This window comes from Carya illinoinensis, chromosome 5 (genome assembly GCF_018687715.1).
Source record: "Carya illinoinensis cultivar Pawnee chromosome 5, C.illinoinensisPawnee_v1, whole genome shotgun sequence".
Taxonomy (NCBI): domain Eukaryota; kingdom Viridiplantae; phylum Streptophyta; class Magnoliopsida; order Fagales; family Juglandaceae; genus Carya; species Carya illinoinensis.
Window position 1 is genome coordinate 47,943,248 of NC_056756.1, and position 25,953 is coordinate 47,969,200.

Here is a 25,953-nt window from a genome sequence, read left to right on the forward strand (position 1 = left end):
AAAACACATAATTTCTTGGACTTTTATGCATAGTCTCTTAGACTTTTGTCATGGAGTGTATCCTCACTTCGTCTTAGATAGAGCATGAGGTTTGTTAACTCTGTCTTGGACAGAGTTGTGATGTCTCTCAGACTGTGATCTGTAGAGATTTGCAGCATGAACTAGATCATGTCAGTCACAGTTGTATACTGAAGAGCTATTTATGTTATAGTTGGTTTGTAATGTATGTTTTATTCAAAAAAAAAAAAAAAAAAAGAGGTGTAAAAGTATATCTTTCTTTATAATGAAAATATCTGCATAACTTTGCATTTAAATTTTTTTACAGCATTATCTTACTTTATAATGAGAATATCTTGAACATTTAAAAGTATAAAAGAAAATCATGTTCATAATACTAAGCATGTTTAGGTCCTGACAAATATAATCGTCACCATTAAAGATATTTATAAACTATTAAACTGGTAGATATTTATAAACTATTAAAGATATTAATAAAAATTCAGAATTGGTAGATAAAATTATAGGATATGGTATAAATAATTTTTTTTTTTTTTTTGTTGTCAAAAATTAAGTAAATCTTGAACAATTTCGAACTATAGCCATGTGATTGGAAAGAGAAAACCTCCTCTTTCCCACGAAGAACTAGTTAAGGTGAAGTCAGAGTAGCGGTTGATTGCCAAACCATTCTTGTAAAGCATAGCTTCTTATTCTTCCTAAAGCTCTGCACCTCGAAGCCCCTATCACGTAAGGCGCTTGATCAGGTGCCTACCCCTCGAACTTCCATTTCAATGTGTTGCCCAAATAATAAAAGAACTTATTCATGAATATAAAATTTAAAATGGCGACAAGTTTGAAACTCAACTCGTGTTTAAATAAAAATTAAATGAATACCCTAAGTCCAATTACTAGAATTCCATGTGTGAAATTCAATACGAATTTCCTTTTCTGATGCCTATCAAACCTGTAGGGGTTATATGCCACAAATACCAGCCTACTGTGCAAAAGTTAAAAAAAAAAATTAGGAGAATATAGTCCGACTGAGAAGAGTAAATCAAACGAATCCATCCATTATGTCTTGACGGATCAAAGCAGGTCCTGTGATCCTTTCTTGAAAACTCCTTTGCATTCTATCTGTTACATAATTACCATAACAGAGTATTTTAATTGCATTATTATGCCAAATGATATACAGAAGATCCAAAAGTCTAGATCGATTGCAACTCCATGGTACTATTTCTTGGTTAGATCAGAAGCATCCACCCAACTGCAAAAGATCATAGGAACAAAACAAAATCAATGCAAGTATCTAGTTGAAGAGTTGCTGGCTAAGCGGGTTTGATTTTCTAATCCAAGTGCCTGTACCTACTAATGAATGCATTGGATATTTATTTTTCTTTTCAATATTATGAATGCATTGCATAAAATCAAGTTGTCATAACAGGTTTTTTTCCATCATTAGTTTCCAGAAAATATAATCCAACTTCTTGCCAAGGGCCTATGTACCCCTAGGATTGGTTGGGATGCTGTTCCTGGACACCCGGTGCCAATAAAAAAAAGAGAAGAAAATATAAACCATCCAAGGCTCAATTAGGCAGGAACTTTTCCATAAAACATAGAGCTCAAAACAAAAGTATCTCAGGGGTCTGTGGAAAACCCATTTAGACAAATTCTAAAGTATAGAGGTTAAGATCAGATATGATCTATCCCAGATTCAAATATTTGAATTTTGATAATGTCAGGAGATATTTTGCTCACCAGAATAGCCTCTATCTCTTTGTCCGAGACTGGTGTTCGTTTTGGCTGAAGAGAAGCTTTCCCTCCCACAGCAGTGTTTGTGGGTGCTGCTGGAACATCTGACTTTGAAATGGTAATGTTATGAGCATCCCTACTTTGAGCTTGAGATGTAGAATCTGTGCATGGAAAATTATGGAAATCTGAAATAGAAATATTTGTAAATATACACTAAGAAGAAAACTATCAAAGCAAATTAGCAAATCTGTACTTGAGATTGATTCAAGTAAATGCCCTAGTGTAATCCAAAAAAATAAATATGGGGAGAGACATGCCTTACCATGCCTTTAAGTATGGTTAATCATTGAGAATACATCAGTAAATAAAAGAAAAAAAAGAGTAGAAATACTTCAAGTAATGCTTAAAACTTCACACAACCAAATATACCTTATCTGCTCAACCAAAAAACATAGCAGTATCCAAAATGTCATATATGCATTAATCATGAAGCCATTTCCCATCTCCTCAGGATTTCATTTAAGTATAACGTATCAAAATATATGGCCTATAAAAAAATGTATCAAAATATATGGAACCATTTTGAATCAAACCTTTTGGTACCATCAAATCTGCGAGTGATAAGCACAGCAGGGGGAAGAGGAAGATCTTTGTTTGTACATTGATTGGAGACAAACATTCTTAGGCACAATTAAGTTAAATAGGCATACAGGGCAAAGGCAATACACAGACCAACAGACTACACAAAGGAAAACTGGCATGTCATAATGCCTTGCCTACACCATTGATGAAGCTTAGATTCTTCAAAATGAATAAACAGAGAGGGTTTGAAAACTAGCCAGTTTATAAGTACCTGGGTTTCAGCAGAGACATCTTGATCAAATTGTGGTCTGATATAGCGATATGGTGCAACTTAAATAAGACTTTAATAAATTAATTTATGAGGAAAAGGCCTCGTCCCTTTACATGGGATCAGCTACAAAACCTTCATCTGATCATTATAACATTACAAAACATTCTTCATGCAGATATCACATCCTTGCCAACCTTACCTTCTGGTTTTTAGTGCCCTCAACCAAAGATTTATTGATGAATGCCATGGCCTTACCTCTTCTCAGGAGTGAAATCAATTATCTATCTTACCCATATCTAAAGAGTCTCAGCCAACATTTTCTGACAATTTCCCTAATTAGTAGTACGTGAATCTTTTAATTGATGCAATCAAGCCATCAACATGAGCGAATTCTATGGTATTGTGAAATGATAAGCCGTCTTGTCTTGACCTTGCCCTCATAATTGGCCTATATTGCCTCGCTTAGTTTTTGTGATGCCCAACTTATTGTACTAGTCCATACAACTGCAGCCATAAAGTCCATGCTAACGTCACCTTTTCCTAAAGTTATGGTTACCAAGCCCACAATCTCATCCATCTTTTTCCACCTCATCCCTTATTTGTGCTGAAACTAACTTTTCATCACAAAGGCAAGAAACTGATCAGTGGGCTACGCAAATCTGCTGCTGCAGCATCATAATATATATCATGTCATGCCACTTATATAGCTTCTATTCTTAAAAAATTGAATAAGCCTAAGGTGTACCATTCATGGTCATGATTCAGCGGTGCCTGGACTTTTGCACAGATATCTCAACCAATCTATTTACAGAAGACAGGATAAAAATTGAAAAACACCTTACCAGATTAAATCTGTAGAAGAACAAAAGGGAAGCCGAAAATAACCTGTATAATTGAGAAGAAAATAGTTTGATTGGTATAATTGAGCTCAGTAGTCAGTACTACTCATAAAGCCGTCAATGAGTCTTATTACTCACAAGAGAATCAGCATGGCCTACATTTCTTTACATTGTCTCCTTTGTTGCTGCATATAAATTCTCATAACCAAGTTAACTTGAGTAAATCCTTAATGAATCATATATTATTGGAACGGCTGTGAAACCCACTCTTCTCAATGATACCATAGCTCTCGCATTTCTCCTCTCAAACCATGACCTTTCTGACCTCCTGTTATCCTTGTAATGCCCCACTGGGATACTAGAAGACCTAACATTCAATCTAGGGTGAAACATTAAAAAAAAAAAAAAAAAAAAAAAAACAATATGCCATTATTGGTCTTTCACGAAATAACTCAAAGACATCTCATTACCCTTCTGCCAATCTTGGTAGACAATCGCTCATCCATCTCAATAGCTCATGATAAACATATAATTGGAGAGAAAATTAACCAATCCGAGTTAAATATTCACGAAATTTACACTTTATACAGTCTTTTTTCTTCCAAAATAAAAACGAAATAATGATCCGTAGAATATATATAAAGGAAAAAAACAAAAAGCAACATGCACAAATAAAAGCACAATTTCTGTTCAATTACTTCTAGCGACAGAATAATTGAGACGAGAGAGAAAGAGACCTGAAGCAATGGATTTAGGGTGTCCTTGCGGGAATCTAATGCGTGGAATTCTCTTCAAGACATGTGCTTGTCCACCCATTATCGCCCCCTTCAAATTTACCTCTCTCTCTCTGAACGATAGCAGAATTTGTTGTCTGGTTATTCTTCGAGGAAGCCTAGTACGACATGGCAAAATTTGACCTTTATGTTTGGAGCTCTGCTTCGGGCGGTCGTACGGTTGTTTTGGATAACATTATTTGTTGTTTGATTTGTTTGTTCGGATCATTATGACAATAAAAATTCATGGTAAAAGAAAAATAATTAGATATCATAGCTAAAATAGAAAAGCAGCCCTATAATTTTTATGAAAATAATAATTCTTATCTTTGTTATAAATGCATGAATGATCTTTGTGGATGAACATTTAGATTCTACCTCTTAAAATTTTAGCTTATTTAAATCTCAATTTTTGAAATTTCTAAATTCATAAATGTATTTTTTATCACCTTAACATATTCCTTATCTTTCTATGCGTATAAATGAGAGTCTTGAAGATCATTTGTATAATATAAAAGAAATTGAAGTGAATAATATTAAGCTCCTGAATAGCTAAGTTTATATTGCAATATTTCAATTCTCTTTCTATTTAATTTGTCAAAATCCCTAGGAAAGTGGCCACGGGCTAAGCCTCGTCACGACCATTGACATGCCTTGACAGCCTCATCGACGAACCACAAGCACGACATGGCCCATGCCATGACATGTCCTTGCCGTAGCCAGCTAGCACGCTAGCGAAGTTAGTGACCAGGGCAGCTTGTAACAGCACGCACAGCACAGTGTGCACGAGCAGGCCACTAGCTTGCCCAGTGCACAGGCTAAGCTTGGCCATGCGCACAACCCACTAGCTATGCAAGTGCATGGGAGCACTAGCCATGCACAAGGCCAGGCCATGTGCACAGCAGCCCCAGCCATGCACCAAGCCAAGCATCACGGCAACAACCCCCATGGCCCATGCCATGAGCCATTTGAGCCAAGACTTGCGCTTAGGCTAGTCCCACGGCTAATCCTAGCATTATTACTTATTACATATTTATTATTTCTTTTATTTTAAAGTCTTTTATTATTTATGAGACCTACTAGGGTTTCCACTTTCTAAACTTATAAGTAGGACCCTTAGTATTTCATTTTATATCTTTTGGCAAATTCCTTAGTTGACGGATTGTTTGTTCTTGAGATCTATTTTCGGTACTTAGCACTTGGGTTATTTGGGTGCAACCTATGTGAATCCCAAATAGAGGATCTTTACCTTGACGTTTGTGGATGGGTGATGATTTATTTATCAATCTTATGATCAGTTTCATTTCTCTTTTTCATTGTTGATTTACTTTCTTTGCAATTTTCTTTTTGCATTTATCATCTTTGCAAATCCATCATTCCTCACGCCATTCTCCATTCTATTGGTTCATTCATCCATATAGTACACTAGATCTACTTTTCCAAGAAGATCTAGCCGTGTTGGCCAATTCCATAGAAATCCTACCTACCAAGTACTATTTTTTAACCTGTATCCATTTATATTCCATCATAGATCTATTTCATAAAATCATAAAACCCTAGATCTAGTGCCTCCAACATTCCTAGCCATAAACCTTAGATCCATAAGGAATTCCTATATTTTAGGAAACCCTAACCCTAGCCTCACTTCCATAATTACTACATTACCCTAAGAGGCATCAACCATAAACACCAAATCCTAATTTTCCCTAAGTGGCACCAACCCAAGAGACACACCACAATCCATCCACAACATTCCGTACATCATATTCATTCCATAGATTTCTCAATCCACAACCACAATACAAACCATCATTATACACCAAACACCATTACTCAAGTTCCATACTCAAGTAAAGACAAGCAAGAAGACCAGGTACTTCAGTTATCTTAAGGAGAAGCGGAGCTAAAAGATCTTAATGTTTAGGGACTAGACCGAGGTCCCTAATATTATTTTACAACACGTTATCAGTATGAAACTCTTACCAACCGTTATGTTTTTTGTTTTTTTTTTAATATTTAGCAAGATACTTACCTAACATTCTCCAGCAATGTAAGTTTTTCTTCTATAAGTATTGATATTTGCATACAGTGATATAAATCATTTTATGAAATTTTGATATGATCTGTATGACATTATATAAAGTATGATGTTATCATATCAATGCGATAGATATTCTTGTTTCACATATGTTAGTTTGACTTTAAATATTTATTTCTCTCATTCAATACTTAATGTATTTGTTATATATCATGTTAAATCTTACAAAACTCAAATTTGGTACCCTCAATGTTTCTGACAATAATTATTTATCACAGATCATTAATATTGAGATTCATCTTGATGCAATGAATTTTGGAAAAACTATAAAGAAGTAAATAAGTATCCCTACAGTATCACTCTAAAATATCTATTGATTCTATGAGATAGTGATTCTATGAGATAGTTTAAGGGAGAAATACGTGTACTAGAAGACCGTGATCTTTCCAAAAACTTGGTACAATTGAATGCACTTGAAATTGCAAGATTACTTATGAATACAACTCTACACTTCTAAAAAAAAGGCTCACAATTGAAATTGTGTAAAGAAAAAACCACTAACAATGATATGTTTGAAATAAAGCATATAACGTATTTATGCATTGAATGTGCTTCTACGATAGCAATATCGAAAACAAAAGTTCACTTAAGTATTCAGAACTAATATTTTGTTTACTAGTGGTTGAACAAAATCACAAGCTATTAATAAAAAATAACAGTCACATCCAACCAATTTTACTCCATTCTATGAAGCAAATGGAATCTCATTTCATTATGATAAAAGAAGAAAAACACTACTCTCATCGAGGATTTCCATCGATTTGCTTTTTTTACTCAATAGTTAAGGAAATGTGTTTTTAATGAATTTGTGATTTTAAAAAAAAAATAAAGAATGTTTAAGGGGTTTAAAAAAATGTTTGAAAAAAAAAATTGCACACTCGGTGAGCACTCTTGATGACTCCCCTCAATGGTTCTAGCATCACCAAAAAAAAAAAAACATGGCTGTGAATGTGGTAGAAAAAACTATCGGAATCAATGAGAGCGCACTCAAAATTTTTCAAAGAGAATTGTTACATATGACCAAATGTGGAACCATACTGTGATAAAGTAAGATTAAAACAAAGGTTTACAGAATAAGCACGTAAATAAATATGAAGAAAAATGTCACATGTGTGGTATGAAAGGACATTGGTCATGTATATGTCGTACGTCTAAACATTTGGTGAACCCATGTCAAGCATCTATAAATGAAAAAGAAAAAAATGTCAAAATAAATTTTTCGGACCACAATGATCCAAAAAATCATCAACTTATTTTGATAATTCTAATATGACGGTCCTAACTCATTTCGATATTTTTTATTTCTTTGTGAATTCTAAAGGAGATAATGATCTTTTGATCAGTGATGCATATGAATTAATTTTCTTTCTTTATAATCAACTTATGTTTGAATTATTATCTTTTAGTACATCTTGTTAATTTTTTTATTGTATTGATAATATTTTATACATGTTTTTGTTTATAAGGAGATATAAATTATATTTAATATATTGACAAATTCCTAGATGATTGGTGAAAATGTGTCTAGCAGACAATTATACAACACACACAATTCTTTAGTATAATAAATATTTTAAAATATTAAATAGAGCAAACGTCAATATAATATCCAGTTTATCGAACCTAATTGAATACTTCAGAAGAGCCAATTTCATATTATTTAAAGGAACAAAATTTTATATGGACCATACTTTATATTCTAGAAGAAATTTACTCAGTTTTAAAGATATTCGTTATAATGGTTATCTTGTTGAAACCATCAATAAAAGAAATGATGAATATCTTTACATTATAACAACAAATATAGGCTAAAAATTCGTATTAGAAAAACTATCAACGTTTTGTATTTTGGTTATATTATATAATAATGAAAACAATTGAATTACATTTTGTAGTAAACAAGAAATGCTCTACTCCAAAGATCTTTATACCTTAGCACGATCGTCTTGGTCATCCAGGATCAACATGATGGGTTGAGTAATTGAGAACTCATATGGACATCCCTTAAAGAACCAGAAGATTATTTTACCAAGTGATTATCTATGGATATCATGTTAATTAGCTAATAATCAGACTATCTCATTCTAAGTTAATTATTAAATCTCCATCATTTCTATAAAGAATTCATGGAAATATATGTGGGCCTATACATCTACCATGTAGGTCATTTAGATATTTTATGGTCTTAATAAATGCATCAACTAGATAGTTAAATATTTGTCTACTTTCTACTCGAATGTTGCGGTTGCTAGTCTTCTTGCATAAATTATTAGATTACGAGCTTAATTTTTGTTTATTATCAAACTCAGATTATTCGATTGGATAATGAAAGAGAACTTACATCTTTTTTTTTTAATGATTATTGCATATTAGTTGGGATTGATGTTGAACATCTTGTTGCCCATACACATACTTAGAATGATTTAATTAAGTCATTTATTAAATTTGTACAATTAATTACTTGATCATTATTTTTTAAAACAAAAATACATGTCTATACTTAGAGACTTGCAATTTTGCATGTTGCATTATTGATTCGAATAAGACCAATTGTCTATAGTAAGTATTCTTAAATGGAATTTGTATTTGGCCAACCACCAAATACATTTCACCTTCTTACTTTTGGTTATGTTGTGTATTGTGATACCCCATATGATATGAATAATAGTAGGTGGTGAATGAGATCCCACATTACTTGAAAATGAGAAGTTTTTGTTATTTATAAGGTTCCAATAGGGTTTCAATTGTATCATTGACTAGTCTTTTGGAAGTATAAGCCATTTGGTTTGGGCTTTCCATTAGTGCAATACAAATGGTATTAGAGCCTATCCCAACTAGAAATGTGAAAAATTAAATTTTTTTTAAGATACCTAAGTTGCAAGTAGGCATGAATAATCTATGGAAAATTAAATTACTTAATATTCATTAACTTAGAATTTTAATAAAGACCATTATGAATACTAAAGGATTAGACTAGTAACTACTAACATCATAAATATACTTATAATTAATTATTTTTTTAATGAATAGGTTACATAATCCACATTAAAGAGCTCACTTAATTTTAATTTTATTAATTTAATTAATTTTTTTATATTAATTTATCTAACAAAAATGAAAAGAGGAAAAAAATGTTCATAGCTCAAATGGGACCGAATCCAACCTATTGAACTAATAGCTACTGGTCCAATTCAGTCTTTAGAGGCAATCGATTTGGTCTGGTCTGGTCCAGAGAAAGGGTTAACCGAAATTTTCAGTCCGTGACCTCTCGAACTAGACCCACACCTCTACTTGTATCAAATCTTGCAACTTTTAAATTTATGAATGTGTTTTAATAATTAATATATCAACATTTCATATTCCTTATTCTCCTATGCTTATAAACTGGTGTATGGAGGATCATTTGCACAACACACAATAAATTTAAAGTGAATGATATTGAGTTCATGAAGAGCTAAGTCTATATTGCAATATTTAAATTCTCTTGCTACTCTCTCTTTATTTTACAACAATCATATCGTTTTGAAAAACAAAACAAAGAGAAGATTTTCGTAAAATATAAAAGTTAGGGATCTATTTTATAATTACGTAATATAAAAATTACAGTATTCATTATTTACCTCTTCCCACATCACCTCTTTGGTAGTGCACGCCATAGACCCCAAATTTGTGGTATGCCCTCACAAATAAACCGATTCTTTAATTCTAAGTAGCAGAGACGTTTACAGTCTTGATTTTTGTAATGGAAGATAGTTGATCAACACTAGATTTTAAATTCTTTGATATAGGAATTTTAGTTTTCTGTTAAGATCTATTCTACCGAGCTCCTCAAACAAATCAATTTTCAAGTTTAGTTCTAATTCTAGTTTTGGTTACTTTTAATTACATAATTTAATAGTTCACACTCTACTGAAATATAGGGAAATATATATCTAACTCTCTCTCTCTCTCTCTCTCTCTCTCTCACACACACACATCCTTGATGCCTAAAAAATCATTTTTACAATTATCAATTTCTAAAAGATGAGAGAGCTCTTTGTATACATCTTGTAAAAGTTGAAGAAACTAAAAGCTTGTCCTTTTATTTTTCATGATATTTATTGCAAACAATTCTTTTGAGATTTTATTTTGAGTAAATTGAACAGATGAGTTATGGTCATTGTTGTAATCTAGCAATTTATAAAGGCCCATCACATATCAGTATGTCTCAAGGCCCACAGAGTAAGCCCATCCCTAGAAGAGTGTGGAAAACCTCAAAGCCTTATCTCTCTCTCTCTCTCTCTCTCTCACACACACACACAAAGCCCACCCCCAATACATGGGCTTCACTACTCTTTATAGAAGAAAATTGATGGGCTTTGTTATTTAACACATCCTTAGCAAAATTTATTGTCTCTTTCAATTATTTAAATGGATTTGATTAATTATTTCAGGATTAAAACTAGTTTTGATAGATGCCAACTTTAATTTTTAAATATATATATATGCATAACATATTGAACGAAGAATAATAAAAATAAATTATAAAAAATTCAAAAAATATGTATGAAATATTTGTTATTTTCCATATCTCATCTTAAATATTTATTGTCTTTTATTATGCTCCCCCGCACCTCTCTTATTTTCTCTATTTTGTCCAATAAGGGAAAGTACAATTTTATTTTTTGAAAATGTATGATCGCTAATAAGAGATGAATTTACTTAAAACATAACTATTAGAAAGTAATATTTTGAAAATAAGATAAATAGAAAATGAAAAAAAAAAAAAGAGACGATTTTTGGAAAGAAGGAAATGAGAATGTTTATATACTCCTCCAACTGCATATAAAAACAAGTTAATGCAAATCAAAGTAGTAGTCATGTGTGAGTATTATGTATGCATGATCTCTCTTTCTCTTTTCTTTTCTTCTGTGACGAGATGCCAGTGTAGGGATTGTTTTTGGGGCATTGAAAGAGACAAAGATAAGGCCTCGTGATTTTTAAGAAATATGTTTTAATTGCCAAAAAATTTTATAAAAATAAATTCATATATAAATCATGTTTTTGGATGCACGTAAGACCGTAATATAATTTTTAAATTTAATATATCATATAAAATTATAAAATTATTTTTATTGTAAAATAAATTCAATATATTATATAAAATTATGTTAATTTGTAAATTTATAGAAATAAAATTTGAAAAAAAAATAGCATTGCATGCAGCAGAAGCATAAGTCCAAATATAATAAAAGAAATTATATTTATAATAGTAAAATGTGTAAATATTATATAATTTTTTTGAAAAAAAAATAAATATAAAACTTACGTTAAAAAAACTAATTTCCTAATAATAAACTCGATTACTTTCATTGCGTGCGATTGGCCATTCTAGTACTACAGGACTTAGCATTAATACATGATAAGCTGACGAAGACACACCGGACAAAACCTATCAATGAAGTTTTGTTTGTTTATAAAGTAATATTAAAACATTATTTGTTGTTTGATTTGTTTGGTCTGATCAATATGACAATAAAAATTCCCGGTTAAAGAAAATAATTAGATTTCATAGTTAAAAAAGCAAAAGCCATATAATTTTTATGAAAATAATAATTCTTTTCCTATCATTTTGATTAAAAAAAAGAGAGAGAAGACTTTCGTAGAATATAGAAGTTAGGGATCTAGATATGTTTTCCTCTTCACTCATCACCTTTTTTAGGTAGTGCATGCCATAGACTCCAAATTTGTGGTATGCCCTCACAAATGACCTATTCTCTCATTCTAAGTAGCACAAATGTTTAGGTCTTGATATTTGGAATGGAAGAATCTAAGTAGCACAAAGGTACTGATCAAATAAATCAATTTTTAAGTTTAGTTCTAATTCTAGTTTTGGTTACTTTTAATTACATAATTTAATAGTTCAAACCGTAGGGACATATAGGGAAATATATATATATATATATATATATATCTAACTCTCTCTTTCACACACACAATATATTTAAATTTGCCAAAAAAAATCATTTCTATGAGCATCAATCTCTAAACGATTAGAGAGCTCTTTGTACACAACTTATAAAATTGAACAAAATAAAAAATTGTATTTTTCTTTTCCAAGATATTTATATGCAAACAATTCTTTTGAAATTTTATTTTGAACCAAGTGAAGAGATGAGTTAGGATCATGGTCGTACCTATGCAATTGATGATGGCCCATCACTAACTAAACCTGTATCAATATACCTCATGGCCCAGAGAATAAGACCAGGAAAACCACAAAGCACGTTGCTTCTCTCTCTCAAGGCCCAACCCCCAATATATGGGCTTCACTAGCACTTCTTGTCTCCACTTTGTTGAATTAGGAAAGTACAATATATATATTTTTAAAATATGATCACTAAAAAGGGATGATTTGTTTTTTGAACATTAATTAATATTAGAAATTTGAAAACAAGATTAATAGGAAAAAAAAGATAATTTTTGAAAAGAAAGAAATGAGAATATTTGTATAATCAAACTATTTTCTTCAAAGCTTTTAAATAGTATCAAAGTCAAACCCAATTAAAAGTTCAAATCCAAGATTCCAAATGGAGCACACAAAGGCTTACCATGATTTCTTGTGGCCAGTGTGAGACTGTGAGTGTATGATATGAGTATTGTGAGACTCTCCTAGTTGTGGTTTAATTATGGTGAGCTTTGTGTAATATTGCATGATTTAGGCCTACATATACATATATATATATATATATATATATATATGCACTGACTCCATATATCTTTCATCTGTGAGCTGCTTCAACGTACGTAGCCAAGCCCACCCTATCTCTTTATGATAATTTGTATGTTATTTATCAATTAGCAATGGACACGTACAATTTTCACAACATCTTGAGCTGCATGGGTGGGTGCACGATTCATGATTTTCTTAAACCTGGCCAATTTATTTATATATTTTTAGCAATGATGCTAATATTCATTATAAACAGTACTTTATAATTTCCTGATCAATGATCTCAAAATAATTATTGAAAGTTGAATCCGAGGTAAATAAAACTAATTTGCTATATATATATATATATGCCTATCCAATTACGTACCGTGTGAGGTCTGTTGGAATGGCACTGTCATATTGAGTGTCAAGGAGCTTTCGGCCACGTGCTGAGAGACAATACATTTATAGAGGTCGACCCCATCTTTTATCAACGTACGTAAAGGAGAGTAATTAATTCCAGGGCAGGTATTGGGAGAAAACCTGTGTCCATGCATGATTTATAAATGCGAGACCCACTTGTTAGCTGGTTGAAGAAAAAGGCTCCTCGAGGACAACCTACCAGTAATCATGTGGATTGGGATTATCTAAATTAACTAAAATGAAGAAAAGTCGTGATCAGAACAATGTTTGTGATTTGTTTGTATTTAGAGATAAGGTAAAATGAGTTGAGATTAATATTAAAAATTAAATAAAATATTATTAGATTATATTATTTTAATATTATTTTTGTATTGAAATTTAAAAAAATTATATTGAGATTTGAAAAAGTTAAATTATTTATTTTATTTTATATTAGAGTTTAAAAAAATTATAATAATTAGATAAAATAAGATAAAAAATTTAAGGAAATGACAGGCCCAAGTCGTGCATTGACTTAGCAGGTCGTGGGCGTGAAGAAGATGCCAATGATTAGAAAAAGCAGCACCAGTAATCAACATGTTTTCTACTAACCATCGATATCTTGCTTGGGAAACTGTTAGGAATTTATAAGGTTGTGTAAACAAATTGAATTCATACGCGGTTAGACTTCACTGAGTCGTCCAAAATCAATTTTTATTTATTTAATTTTATTCTCATGCTATCTTTTCAATATCAAGGGGCCCGGCTTTCATATAGACTAGTGGTCAAACCCGTCTTTAATGGGACATAAAATATTATGTGGTCTACCACAACTTACAATTAATTACAAGATTTCTATATTGCGTATATATTGGGGTAGAAAAAAATGGAAAAGAAGATGCCAATGACTAGAAAAAGTAGCACCATTAATGAGCATGTTTTCTACTAACCATCGATATCTTACTTGGGAAACTGTTAGGAATTTGTAAGGTTGTGTAAACAAATTGAATTCGTACGTGGTTAGACTTCACCGAGTCGTCCAAATCAATTTTTATTTGTTTAATTTTATTCTCACGTTGTCTTTTCAATATCAAGGGGCCCGTCTTTCATATAGACTAGTGGTCAAACCCGTCTTCAATGGGACATAGAATATTATGCGGTCTACCACAGCTTGCAATTAATTACAAGATTTCTGCATTGCGTATATATTGGAGTAGAAAAAATGAAAAAGAAGATTGGCACTACTTTAGTTCTTATTTAAAAGAAAAATATATATATATTTTTTATTCACAAAAATTTGATGAATCACAAAGTATTCGAAATTTTTGCCACCGGGATAAATTTTTGACATGTTGGTGACTTGAGAATCGCTAGGAAGAAAGTTTGAATAACAAATCACTTGAGCGAAGTTCATGCAGAGAATTTGCTCGACACCTACTCGACATGTCTCGCGAGAGAACATTAGATAGAGAATTCGTTCGAGATTTGCTCAACACTTTACTTAAACAAATAATGCGATAATTGAATAATTAGGACTTCTAGAATGTAACCCCATATATATATATATATATATATATTATGAACAATATTACGGTTCTAAGAATTGTAATTTCCTCCCACGGTGTACTTTGACAGTATAGTAGTTCACAATCTCAATTCACTATTATTTATAAATAATTGAGTTCAATTCAGCTCAACTCAACATCCAAACGCAGCTAAACAAATTATTATGACTAACGAATGGGCTAAATATATATTTACAAATTCGTATTTTGATGTTTTTAAAATTGTTGATACAAACGCCTCTGATCATGTGCGAGTATTAAGTATGCATGATCTCTCTCTTCTCTTTTCTTCTATGATGAGATGCCAGTGTAGGGATTGTTTTTGGGGCATTGAAAGAGACAAAGATAAGGCCTTGTGATTTTTAAGAAATGTGTTTTAATTGCCAAAAAATTTTATAAAAATAAATTCATATATAAATCATGTTTTTGGATGCACATAAGATCGTAATATAATTTTTAAATTTAATATATCATATAATATTATAAAATTATTTTTATTGTAAAATAAATTTAATATATTATATAAAATTATGTTAATTTATAAATTTATAGAAATAAAATTTGAAAAAAAAAATAACATTGCATGCAGCAGAAGCATAAGTCCAAATATAATAAAAGAAATGATATTTATAATAATAAAGTGTGTAAATATTATATAATTTTTTTGAAAAAAATAAATAAATATAAAACTAAAGTTAAAAAAATTAATTTCCTAATAATAAACTCGATTACTTTCATTGCGTGCGATTGGCCATTCTAATACTGCTGGACTTAGCATCAATACATGATAAGTTGACGAAGACACACTAGACAAAACTTATCGATGAAATTTTGTTTGTTTATAAAGTAATATTAAAACATTATTTGTTGTTTGATTTGTTTGGTTTGATCAATATGACAATAAAAATTCACGGTTAGTTAAAAAAGCAAAAAAGCCATATAATTTTTATGAAAATAATAATTCTTTTCCTATCATTTTGATAAAAAAAAAAAAGAAAAGAAGACTTTCGTAGAATATAGAAGTTAGAGATCTATATATGTTTTCATCTTCCCTCGTCACCTCTTTTAGGTAGTGCATGCCATAGACTCCAAATTTGTGGTATGCCCTCACAAATGACCTATTCTCTCGTTCTAAAGTATGACAAATTTGGAATGGAAGAATCTAAGTAGCATAAAGGTACAGATCAAATAAATCAATTTTTAAGTTTAGTTCTAATTCTAGTTTTGGTTACTTTTAATTACATAATTTAATAGTTCAAACTGTAGCGACATCATAGGAAAATATATATATAACTCTCTCTCACACACACAAATATATATTTAAATTTGCCAAAAAATAATTTTTATAAGCATCAATTTTTAAACGATTAGAGAGTTCTTTATACACAACTTATAAAATTGAATAAAATAAAAACTTGTCTTTTTCTTTTTCAATTAGCAATGGACACGTAGATGATTTTAATAATGCAATGCGTGTGAGGTCTGTTGGAATAGCGCTGTCATATGGAGTGTCAAGGAGCTTTCAGCCTGGTACTGGGAGACACATTTATAGTGGTCGACCCCATCTTCTATCAACGTACGTAAAGGAGAGTAATTTCCAGGGCAGGTATTGGGTGTCCATAGCATCATTTATAAATGTGAGACCCACCTGTTAGCTGATTGAAGAAAAAAGCTATTTATTTTTAAAGATAAAATAAGTTGAGTTGAGATTAAAATTAAAAATTAAATAAAATATTATTAGAATATATATTATTTTAATATTATTTTTATATATAAATTTAAAAAAATTGTATTGAGATTTAAAAAAGTAACATTGTTTATTTTATTTTATATAAAAATTTAAAAAATTATAATAATTAGATAAGATGAGATGAAAAATTTTAAAAAATGAACCAAACCAAGTCGTGCATTGATTTAACAAACCGTTGGCGTGAAGAAGATGCCAATGACTAGAAAAATCAGCACCAGTAGTAATGAGCATGTATTCAACGAACCATCGATATCTTGGTTGGGAAAATGTTAGGAATTTGTAAGGTTGTGTAAACAAATAGAATTCATACGTGGTTAGACTTCACCGAGTCGTCGAAAATCAATTTTTATTTGTTTAATTTATTCTCACGCTGTCTTTTCAATATCAAGGGGCCCGTCTTCCATATAGACTAGTGGTCGAACCCGTCTTCAATGGGACATAGAATATTATGCTGTCTACCACAACATGTAATTAATTACAAGATTTCTGCGTTGCTTATACATTGGGGTAGAAAACAATGGAAAAGAAGATTAAAATGATGTGCACTTATTAATTAAGCAGGCGGTGGACGGGAAGAAGATATCCATTGACTAGAAAAATCAGCACCAATAGTACTAAAGCTTGTTTTCTACGACTCATTGATATCTAGAATTCATACGCGGTTAGACTTCACCGAGTCGTCGAAAATCAATTTTTATTTTTTTAATTTTATTCCCACGCTGTCTTTTCAATATCAAGGGGCCCGTCTTCCATATAGAGTAGTGGTCGAACCCGTCTTCAATGGGACATAGAATATTATGCGGTCTACCACAACTTGCAATTAATTACAAGATTTCTACGTTGCTTATACATTGGGGTAGAAAACAATGGAAAAGAAGATTGAAATGTTGTGCGCTTATTAATGATTAATTGGTCACGCATTATGCATTACAAGTATACAATATAAAATGAGAATCTTGGTAGACATCACTAAAGCAGTGTCGTGTCTACCATAAGAGTACTGGTCAATATCGATTAGCTCCTTCCGAAGTATCAAATTTTATTCAAAACAAATATGATCATATCAAATTCATATATAAGAATCAACCTTGAATTCCTTCATGATCATTCCAACATCAAAAGTAATAATGTTCAACTACAACATGATTATTTCAATATCTTCAAAACAAACTCCTAAAACTTAATCTAATTCGGGGATGACCTCCAACTCTTGGCCTAAATGCGTCATAGACTTCCTTGCATGGATTCTCGTAGGGCCTGGGGAGGCAAAAGGATTAGGAGGCATGATTAATTTATCTCCTTCTCCTTCCAACATTTGAACCACAAGTTTCATAGAAGGACGGTCCATTGGGTGCCACTGGATGCATCGAAGTCCCACGATTGCAAGTTTTTTTGCAATTTTCATATCTCCATCATCCTCGATAAAAACTCGCAACTCTTCTTTTTGTTCTAAGAGATTGTAGATCCATTCTGGAAAGTATACCTGGCTAGCATTTTCCGACGTCAAGTCGACAGTACTTCTCCTTCCTCCAACAATTTCAAGCAACAACATTCCAAAACTATAAACATCTGCTTTATAAGACACAGTCCCAAAGTTTCTAGAGAACACTTCAGGCGCAATGTAACCCATGGTCCCCCTGCCTGTGGTCATAGATACTGCACTTTGATCCTTGGAACACAACTTTGCAAGACCAAAATCAGAAATTTTTGGAATAAAGTTTTGGTCTAGCAAAACATTATGAGGTTTGATATCAAAATGGAGGATTCTTTGATCACATCCTTGGTGAAGATATTCGATTCCTTTCGCCACACCGAGAGAAATATCATGCAATCTGTCCCAACCAAGAAAATGGCTCTTAGAATTCTCTGAAAATATAAACTTTTCTAATGAATAATTTGAAAAGAACTCATAAACTAATGCTCGTCTAAATCCATCTGCACAAAATCCAACCAAGCGGACCACATTAACATGATGGATTCTCCCCATTATTCCAACTTCATTTATGAATTCTTCCCCATTTCCCATGGAACTGTTCAAGATCTTCACGGCAACGTGGATTTCATTAGAAAGTTTTCCTTTGAACACTGTTCCATAGGCACCTTCGCCCAATTTCTCCGTAAACTGATTTGTAATCCTTTTAAGATCAGCGTACAAGTATCTTGTGGGCTTGTAGCTTCTGTAATCATCCAAGAAATTTTCAATTCTCTTCCGATATTCTTTTTCTGCTTTGTCATTGCTATAGACGCGATAAAGTGCGAAGGCCAGCAGTAGGAAAAGAGTCGGACCTAAAATGGCACCTGTGGTAATTAATTTTGTTGATGCACCTGTAAAAATATGAATTTGATATATATTAAACGTGATTAAACGTTTTAATTTATTTATTTATTTTATCATTTCGTGAATCTTGCAGAAAATTCCCCGTGGCAGAAGATCATCGATTATAAGCAAAGCCTGCAAAATTGTTAAGAAATTGAGTAAAGAATTGGTAATTGTATAGAAGATGATACCTTCGGTGTGTTTGGGGATGCACTGAATTTCTGACTCGGTACAACTGCTATTAGTACATATACAACTCCTGCCTTTCAGTTCACAATTTCTGCAGGCTGGTCTGGACCAATTCAAATAAAGGATACCATCAGGATAATATACAACATCAGATGGAATTGATCTAGCACTATACATCTTTCTACAAGGTAGTGTGGGCAACTGATAGATTTCAGCATCATCCCTCAAGAAATAAACTTGGTGGCTATAGCTGGAGTCATTAAGACAAGAAATCGCATTCCAATCACTGAGTTCTTCTCCATTAGTATGGGAACAGTTGAAAAAAGGCATAGTCATGAAGGCCAAATCGATATCCTGTGAATTGGAAAGGTGAGGAAGATAAATTGAGTTGCTGGATCCCTCTTGGAAAGCAATGATCGGGATGATATACTTGAAGTTCTTGAGATTTGTAGTCAATCTTTTTGACAAAAAGCTTGACTGAAATTGGCAGCTCAAGCACTGGATCGTGTGTATCGGAGCAGGACAGATGAAACCCAGGACAGCCACAGTAGCCTGGGTGGCCACCTTTGAGTTGGAAAGGAAATCGGATGGCTGGGCCGTGGCCGTCACACCGCCGTGATACGGCACACTCATCATGTTGGCCTTGCACGTGGTGTAAGATGAAAACATTGAAAAGCACAAACAAGAAGAAATATGACTTTGCCATTCTTATTACGATCGAGCAAAAACTTTATTGTCCGATCTGTTTTCTCAGCAAAAACTAGGAAAACAATCACACTATCTTGGGGCGATTCACTTGCAGTCTCAAATTTATTGAGGCAATGATCGTAAAAAATAGAAATAAATTTAATAAGAGGATTAATTAGTTGGTAATCCAACTAATATTAAAATATAAAACTGGGCCTACAAACCAAGACTAGTAATTAATTAGCAATATGTGACGCAGGTGCTTACGTCCGACTAGTTAGTAGCATGATGTGACGCTGGTGTACACTACTTAAATATTGTTTCTTTACAGCTGTGGAAGTTATGCGCTATACTCTCTCTCTCTCTCCCCCACAATGAAGATAGGTGTGTCCCTTTCTGCAGGACTCATGGCCCTTATCGTTCTAGTTGTGCTGCTACTTCATCAAACTTGCAGTGCTAAGGATACAAATCGGGACTGTGTTCCTTCTTCCTGCGGCAATATCCCCAATATAAGAGCATTGGTAGTGGCCTCAACAAACTTTAGCTAAAATTTAGCTAAAGTTTTCACTTTTATAAATTTTAGCTAGCCACTTTTTGTAACACCAAATAATAGGCTCAACAAATCTTTAGCTATTTTATTAAAATATTGATTTTGAACTTTTTATTAAATTTTAATTCTAATTGTAATTTGAATATGATTATATTAAATATTATGGTTGTATTAAAGTTTATTGTTGTATTAAAATTTATGGTTGTATTATTGTTATATTAATATAATATGGTTGTATTATTGTTATATTAAAGTTTATGGTTGTATTATTGATGTATTAAAATTTATAACGGTTATATTTTTCCAACGGGAGATTTACCGGTGCAGCGGGGGGGCGGGGGGGGGGGAAGAATATTTTACATTAAAAATATTATTTAGCTAGTGAATTTGACTCAACAAATTTAGCTAGTCAAAAAGTTGGAGGCTAAATTTACTGTGGATTTGTTGAGTCCATTGTAGATATTTTTTTCACATTTTAGCTATTCTTTAGCTATAATTTGGCTTTGTTGAGGCCACTACAAATGCTCTTAAGCTCTCCATTTCGATTGGAAAACCATCCTCCAAACTGCGGCGACCCGAGGTATACCCTGTCTTGTCAGGACAACCAAGTTGTGTTATTCTTATTGTCTGTAGAATACTACGTCCTGGAAATCAATTACGCTAACCAAACAATCAGAGTTGTAGACTCAGGTATTCAGAAGGATAATTACTCCTCCATCCCTCCTTATTACGATTTATTCTTCAATACTCCATATAATTACGGGGAAATCGGAGTATTCATGGCGTTGTTGAAATGTGAAAAGCGAGTGAATTCCCCACGGTACCTGAACAAATCTAATTGCTTTGGCAATAGAGCGTATGCTTCCAACTCATCTTCATCCCAGCCTGAGGTTGGGTTTAGATATGTGATATATAACCACACGAAAGCAGGGGATGTGGAGGACTTGTGCCAAGTAGAGCAAATATTTTGGACATCGTGGCGAGGCCCGGTCAATCTACCAAATGACCCGAGTAGTATTTCCTGCGCAGACTTACAACACCTATTGCTATACGGTTTTGAGCTTTATTGGCGATCTACAGATTGTGGAAAGTGCGGCATCTTCGAGTTTAGCGAACAACGTTATTGCTGCAAAAGACATACGGGTGAGTAAACACTGCGGGATCCGATTTCTTATTAAATAAACGATGAAGGCTACTTTAACGAAATTTCTAGGACATAATTTGATTTGTTAGGTTCAAATTAAATTAAACTATATGGATGGTGTGTAGTATAAATAAAATTATTCAATTTCTTTATGCATGTATAACATTATTTATCTTTTCTTTGTCAAACCAGGAATTCTTGGACTGCCATATTGGGTATACGAAGGTGACCTTTTTATCTCAAAATTGAAGAATATGTGATCGAAAGCACAATGAAAATTTTGAATTGATAATTCCAACCACTAACGACGTTTGTTCTTTTCTTTGTCCAACCAGCACTCCGTGACCTACCACTATATTTGTATTTTGGTAAGGCTCATTTCTATCTCCAAGTGTAGGAATCACCACGTGCTAGCTTTTCGTTCCTATACACCGAGCTGGGAAATGCATGAAAGGAAAAATAAATTAATTTATACTTTTCGTTAATTATTTTTCATGGATGCTAATTTATCATGTATATACTTTTTTAACTATTGTAGTTATTGAAGATAAAGTAAGGCAGACAGCCATCGGTAAGAATATCATCTAACTCTGTTTTTATTTTCTCTATTAAATTCTAATTTTCATGGGTGATCAGATATTCCTTTTTTCTTGTGGTGGGGGAGGGGAGAGTGAGTGATATCATTCCTCCCTCATGAACCACTCCTTCCAAATCATATAGAAACTCTTGAGTGGAGCTTAATACGAAAGCAATTTAATTTGCACAAGGGGCTCCTTAATTTGATTTCCACTCTAAAAACTTCACTCAACAGAGACACAGTTGAGAGATCGAAATTTTTTTCTGGATTTCGATTTTCTGATCGATGCCTCTAAATTAATTTTCACAGGGACTCTATTAAATTAGGCGTATTCCCCACTCTATTAAATTTACAGAAAAGAACAATTTTAAAATCACAAAAATCAACCATATTCATTACCTGATCATTCATTGCTCTTTGAAGCATAAAAACATTAGTCTCGATCAGCATTTGGCCAATTAGAAGAAATTTTAAAGTACAGTTACTTGAAAATTTTTAAGCTGGGTTTTAATTCTGACTTTCCAAATGCTGATGTTATTCTTTTTCTTTGTCAAAGCAAGAAGCCATATCGGTGATTTTCTCTACAACTACTATTTCAAGCCCTATTGGAATGGACGGTATGAGACAGGTGAGGTTTGTATGATCTAAATGTTAGCAATATAAATTAAATAATCAAATTCACTTTTCAATTTAAGTTTTCGGGACAATTGAATATGAATTAATAAATATTTGATCTACTTAATTATTAAAGAAAATAAGATCAGAGAATGTGATTTACACGTGAGGATGCATAGTATTGTTTAGGGAAATGATGGATGATCTGCTGGTAATCTTGTTTAGAAAGCAGAAGCAATGGGAACAATAAAGGTTTAGTATTCCATAACATGTTCGCACATCAATTCTATAATATGTAACCGAGTTTAAAACTCATTTACAAGCCTCTGCCTCTAAGCTGAAGGTTAGCTCAAGCTAGAATGTCGATTGAGAACTAGAAGGCCGTAGAATCGAGTCACAGTAATTATGATTAATTATACTGTTGCTTATGGCGATTTCATAATTAAGTTATATATTCAAGTCACTTTCTTCATTAATTAATTAAGTTATTCTTTCTTGTAGATCTTCAGCAAGTCAGAGTAACCGTGATAAGTTTCATCTTAGATTTCGGTAAGAAGCTGCTATATACATTTCTTGTTCGGTCTGCTTTGTCATTTATTTTCCTTTTTAAGATCATTATGTAGTAGGGGACTGAAAACTCATCCCCCGGACTGGACTGACTGAACACCCATAGGGACCCGTCCATTCGGTCAGCGGGCTAAATTATTTTATTATTTTTTCATTTTTTTTGCAAATAAATTAATTAAATTTTTTTTAAAATTACTAAAATTAAAATTAAGTAAATTACTTTGCGCTTAATTACTAGAAATGAAACAACACATGATATGTTTCCAGCTTATGATCTATTTTGGTGATGCTTATTAATAGGACTATACCATGGAGCAATAACTATGTTGGGGGTCCCATTTGTACTTGCATTCTTGATATATAAATGGCGCAGGAGACATTTATCGGCGTTTGACATCATTGAAGAATTTTTACAAAACAACAATAATCTCATACCAATAAGGTATTCGTACTCAGAAATTAGGAATATGACCAAGAAGTTTAAGGATAAACTAGGTGAAGGAGGCTATGGCACTGTCTTTAAGGGAACACTTCGAAGTGGCCGTCTTTTAGCTATAAAGATGTTAGGTAAGTCCAAAGCTAACGGACAAGAATTTATCAGTGAAGTTGCAACAATTGGAAGGATTCATCATATTAATGTAGTGCAACTAATTGGCTTTTGTGTTGAGGGATCAAAACGTGCTCTTATATATGAGTTCATGCCCAATGGATCTCTAAATAAATACATTTTTTCACAAGAAGGAAGTCTTCTTCTAAGCTATGAGAAAATGCATGATATTGCTTTGGGAGTAGCTCGTGGTATTGAGTATTTGCATCGAGGATGTGAAATGCAGATTCTTCATTTTGATATCAAGCCTCACAATATTCTCCTTGATGAAGACTTTACTCCTAAGGTTTCTGACTTTGGTCTGGCAAAACTATATCCTATGCATAAAAACACTGTTTCTTTAACTGCTGTAAGGGGGACATTAGGACACATGGCCCCTGAGTTGTGCTACAAAAATATTGGAAGCATCTCTTACAAAGCCGATGTTTATAGTTTTGGAATGTTATTGATGGACATGATGGGTAAGCGAAGGAACTTGAATGCATTTGGAGACCAGTCTAGTAAATACTTTCCCAGTTGTGTCTATGAGGAAGTGCAAGATGAAAATAGCATAACCATAGAAAATGGAACGGAAGAGGAAAAGAAAATAGCCAAGCAGATGATTGTAGTTGCGTTATGGTGTATACAGATGAAACCTAACGATCGTCCTTCAATGAATAAAGTTGTAGAAATGCTTGAAGGAAGCATTGAAATTTACAAATACCTCCCAAGCCTTTTCTATCATCACTGGAGAGGGAACCAGAGGATAATGAAGACAATTCAAATCTTACTTTCCCGTCAATTCAATCAAGTCAATATACTCAATCGTCGATCCGAAGTAATTGATATATTGATTGTTGGTTTTACATAAGGAAGCTAGTAGCCCTAACCAATAAGGAAATCATGTAATATTTGACAGTTCAAAAATGCTTCATATTATTATGTAAGAAATTCGTGTTCCTTTTTTTGTGATTGCTTTCCTTATTCCCATTATCTTTTATTAAGAAATTTTGTTTGCTCATATTTTAGTAACGAATTTGACATGGTATATTTTTATTATTCAATTTTAATTTAATCATGATCTTCACCTGCTTCTTGAGTTTTTCATATATTAGTCATTGTAAAGAGCTCCTGAAATGTCACGAGGCCGTTGCATTGGTTCCAAGGCCCTATGTTGTTTGTAGTCCTTAAAAGAAAACCGTGAGGATAACACTCTAAAGTCCTCCATAACCATTAAAAAAAAAAAAACACCATTTGAAACTTTCAAAATGGTAAAAAAAAAAAAAAAAAAAAAAAAAAAGGATCTCCTCTACATAATTCTCAAAAAAAAAAAAAAAAAAAAAAAAAAAAGAAAGAAAGAAGAGAGAGCCATTTTTGTGACATCTACATGTCCTATTAATTCTTGAAATCCTCCCCAGCCACTATGGCTAATGATTATTTCATGATGTGCATATAATTTCATTCTTTTCGGCCATCTTAATTATATTTTGTATTTGAATTTTGTACCCTACACAACAACATTATTACCTCTATATATAACACCCACATATGTCCTTGTTGCTAAAAACATCATTTTTATAACTATCAATTTCTAGAATATTAGACTCGATTAATTTTTGTAGGATTATACCTAAATTTGATAGATGCCAAGCTTATTTTTTCAATAAATTTATATATGTTTATCATATTGAGCAAAGAATAATAATTTGAAGAATGAAACACCTACATATACAATGCAGCTTTGATTCAACATGGGATTGATTCTAGAGTGGATTTGTACTTTATGAGAGGACCTTTATTATCCTACTTTTTTTTCTCTCCTTGATAGATTAGATCATGATGAAGAAAACTCAAAACCTGCATGCAAGTGATAAGGCTAAGATTGAAGGAAACAAGCAAGGTGATAAGCCTTCAAACTAACCCTATATAATCTTGATAAACATGCAGGGTTAGAGACGGAATCAATTTTCGATTTTAAAATTTGTTTATCTTGAAAATAAG

General features: G+C 32.4%; 2 protein-coding genes and 1 pseudogene across 5 annotated transcripts; 1 reads left to right on the forward strand and 2 right to left on the reverse strand.

Annotated features, from left to right (window-relative positions):
* Positions 1-652: 652 nt before the first annotated feature.
* Positions 653-4,430, reverse strand: LOC122309640. 4 transcript variants are annotated; one of them, XR_006242476.1, is made up of 4 exons: positions 4,179-4,417; positions 1,756-1,934; positions 1,129-1,264; positions 850-940 (listed from the first exon to the last, which is right to left on the reverse strand). XR_006242476.1 is itself a non-coding variant. In XM_043123172.1 (3 exons), exons 1-3 carry the CDS (start codon positions 4,255-4,257, stop codon positions 786-788), a joined length of 270 nt encoding a protein of 89 aa, XP_042979106.1. In that variant the 5' UTR covers positions 4,258-4,430; the 3' UTR covers positions 653-785. The 4 variants fall into 4 exon arrangements, 3 of the variants coding, with proteins under 3 accessions (XP_042979106.1, XP_042979105.1, XP_042979107.1); XM_043123172.1 differs by lacking the exons at positions 850-940; positions 1,129-1,264 and adding an exon at positions 653-797 and having other exon boundaries at positions 4,179-4,430; XM_043123171.1 differs by lacking the exon at positions 850-940 and having other exon boundaries at positions 1,039-1,264.
* A 13,366-nt stretch (positions 4,431-17,796) lies between these two features.
* On the reverse strand, positions 17,797-20,024 carry LOC122309635 (annotated as a pseudogene).
* Positions 20,025-20,265: 241 nt separating this feature from the next.
* On the forward strand, positions 20,266-24,984 carry LOC122309634 (LEAF RUST 10 DISEASE-RESISTANCE LOCUS RECEPTOR-LIKE PROTEIN KINASE-like 2.3). Its single transcript, XM_043123165.1, is given in 9 exon segments — positions 20,266-20,421; positions 20,990-21,606; positions 21,800-21,832; positions 21,943-21,975; positions 22,146-22,178; positions 22,741-22,812; positions 23,301-23,348; positions 23,667-24,650; positions 24,653-24,984. Coding segments are annotated over 9 exon segments (2,100 nt in total). The 5' UTR covers positions 20,266-20,287; the 3' UTR covers positions 24,799-24,984.
* The last annotated feature ends 969 nt before the right edge of the window (positions 24,985-25,953 follow it).

Coding starts and splice junctions, on each gene's coding strand:
- LOC122309640 (XM_043123171.1), bottom strand. CDS start 4,257: ATGGGTGGACAAGCACATGTCTTGAAGAGAATTCCACGCATTAGATTC. Junction 1,935..4,178: donor CCCTAAATCCATTGCTTCAG/GTCTCTTTCTCT, acceptor TTTCTATTTCAG/ATTTCCATAATTTTCCATGC.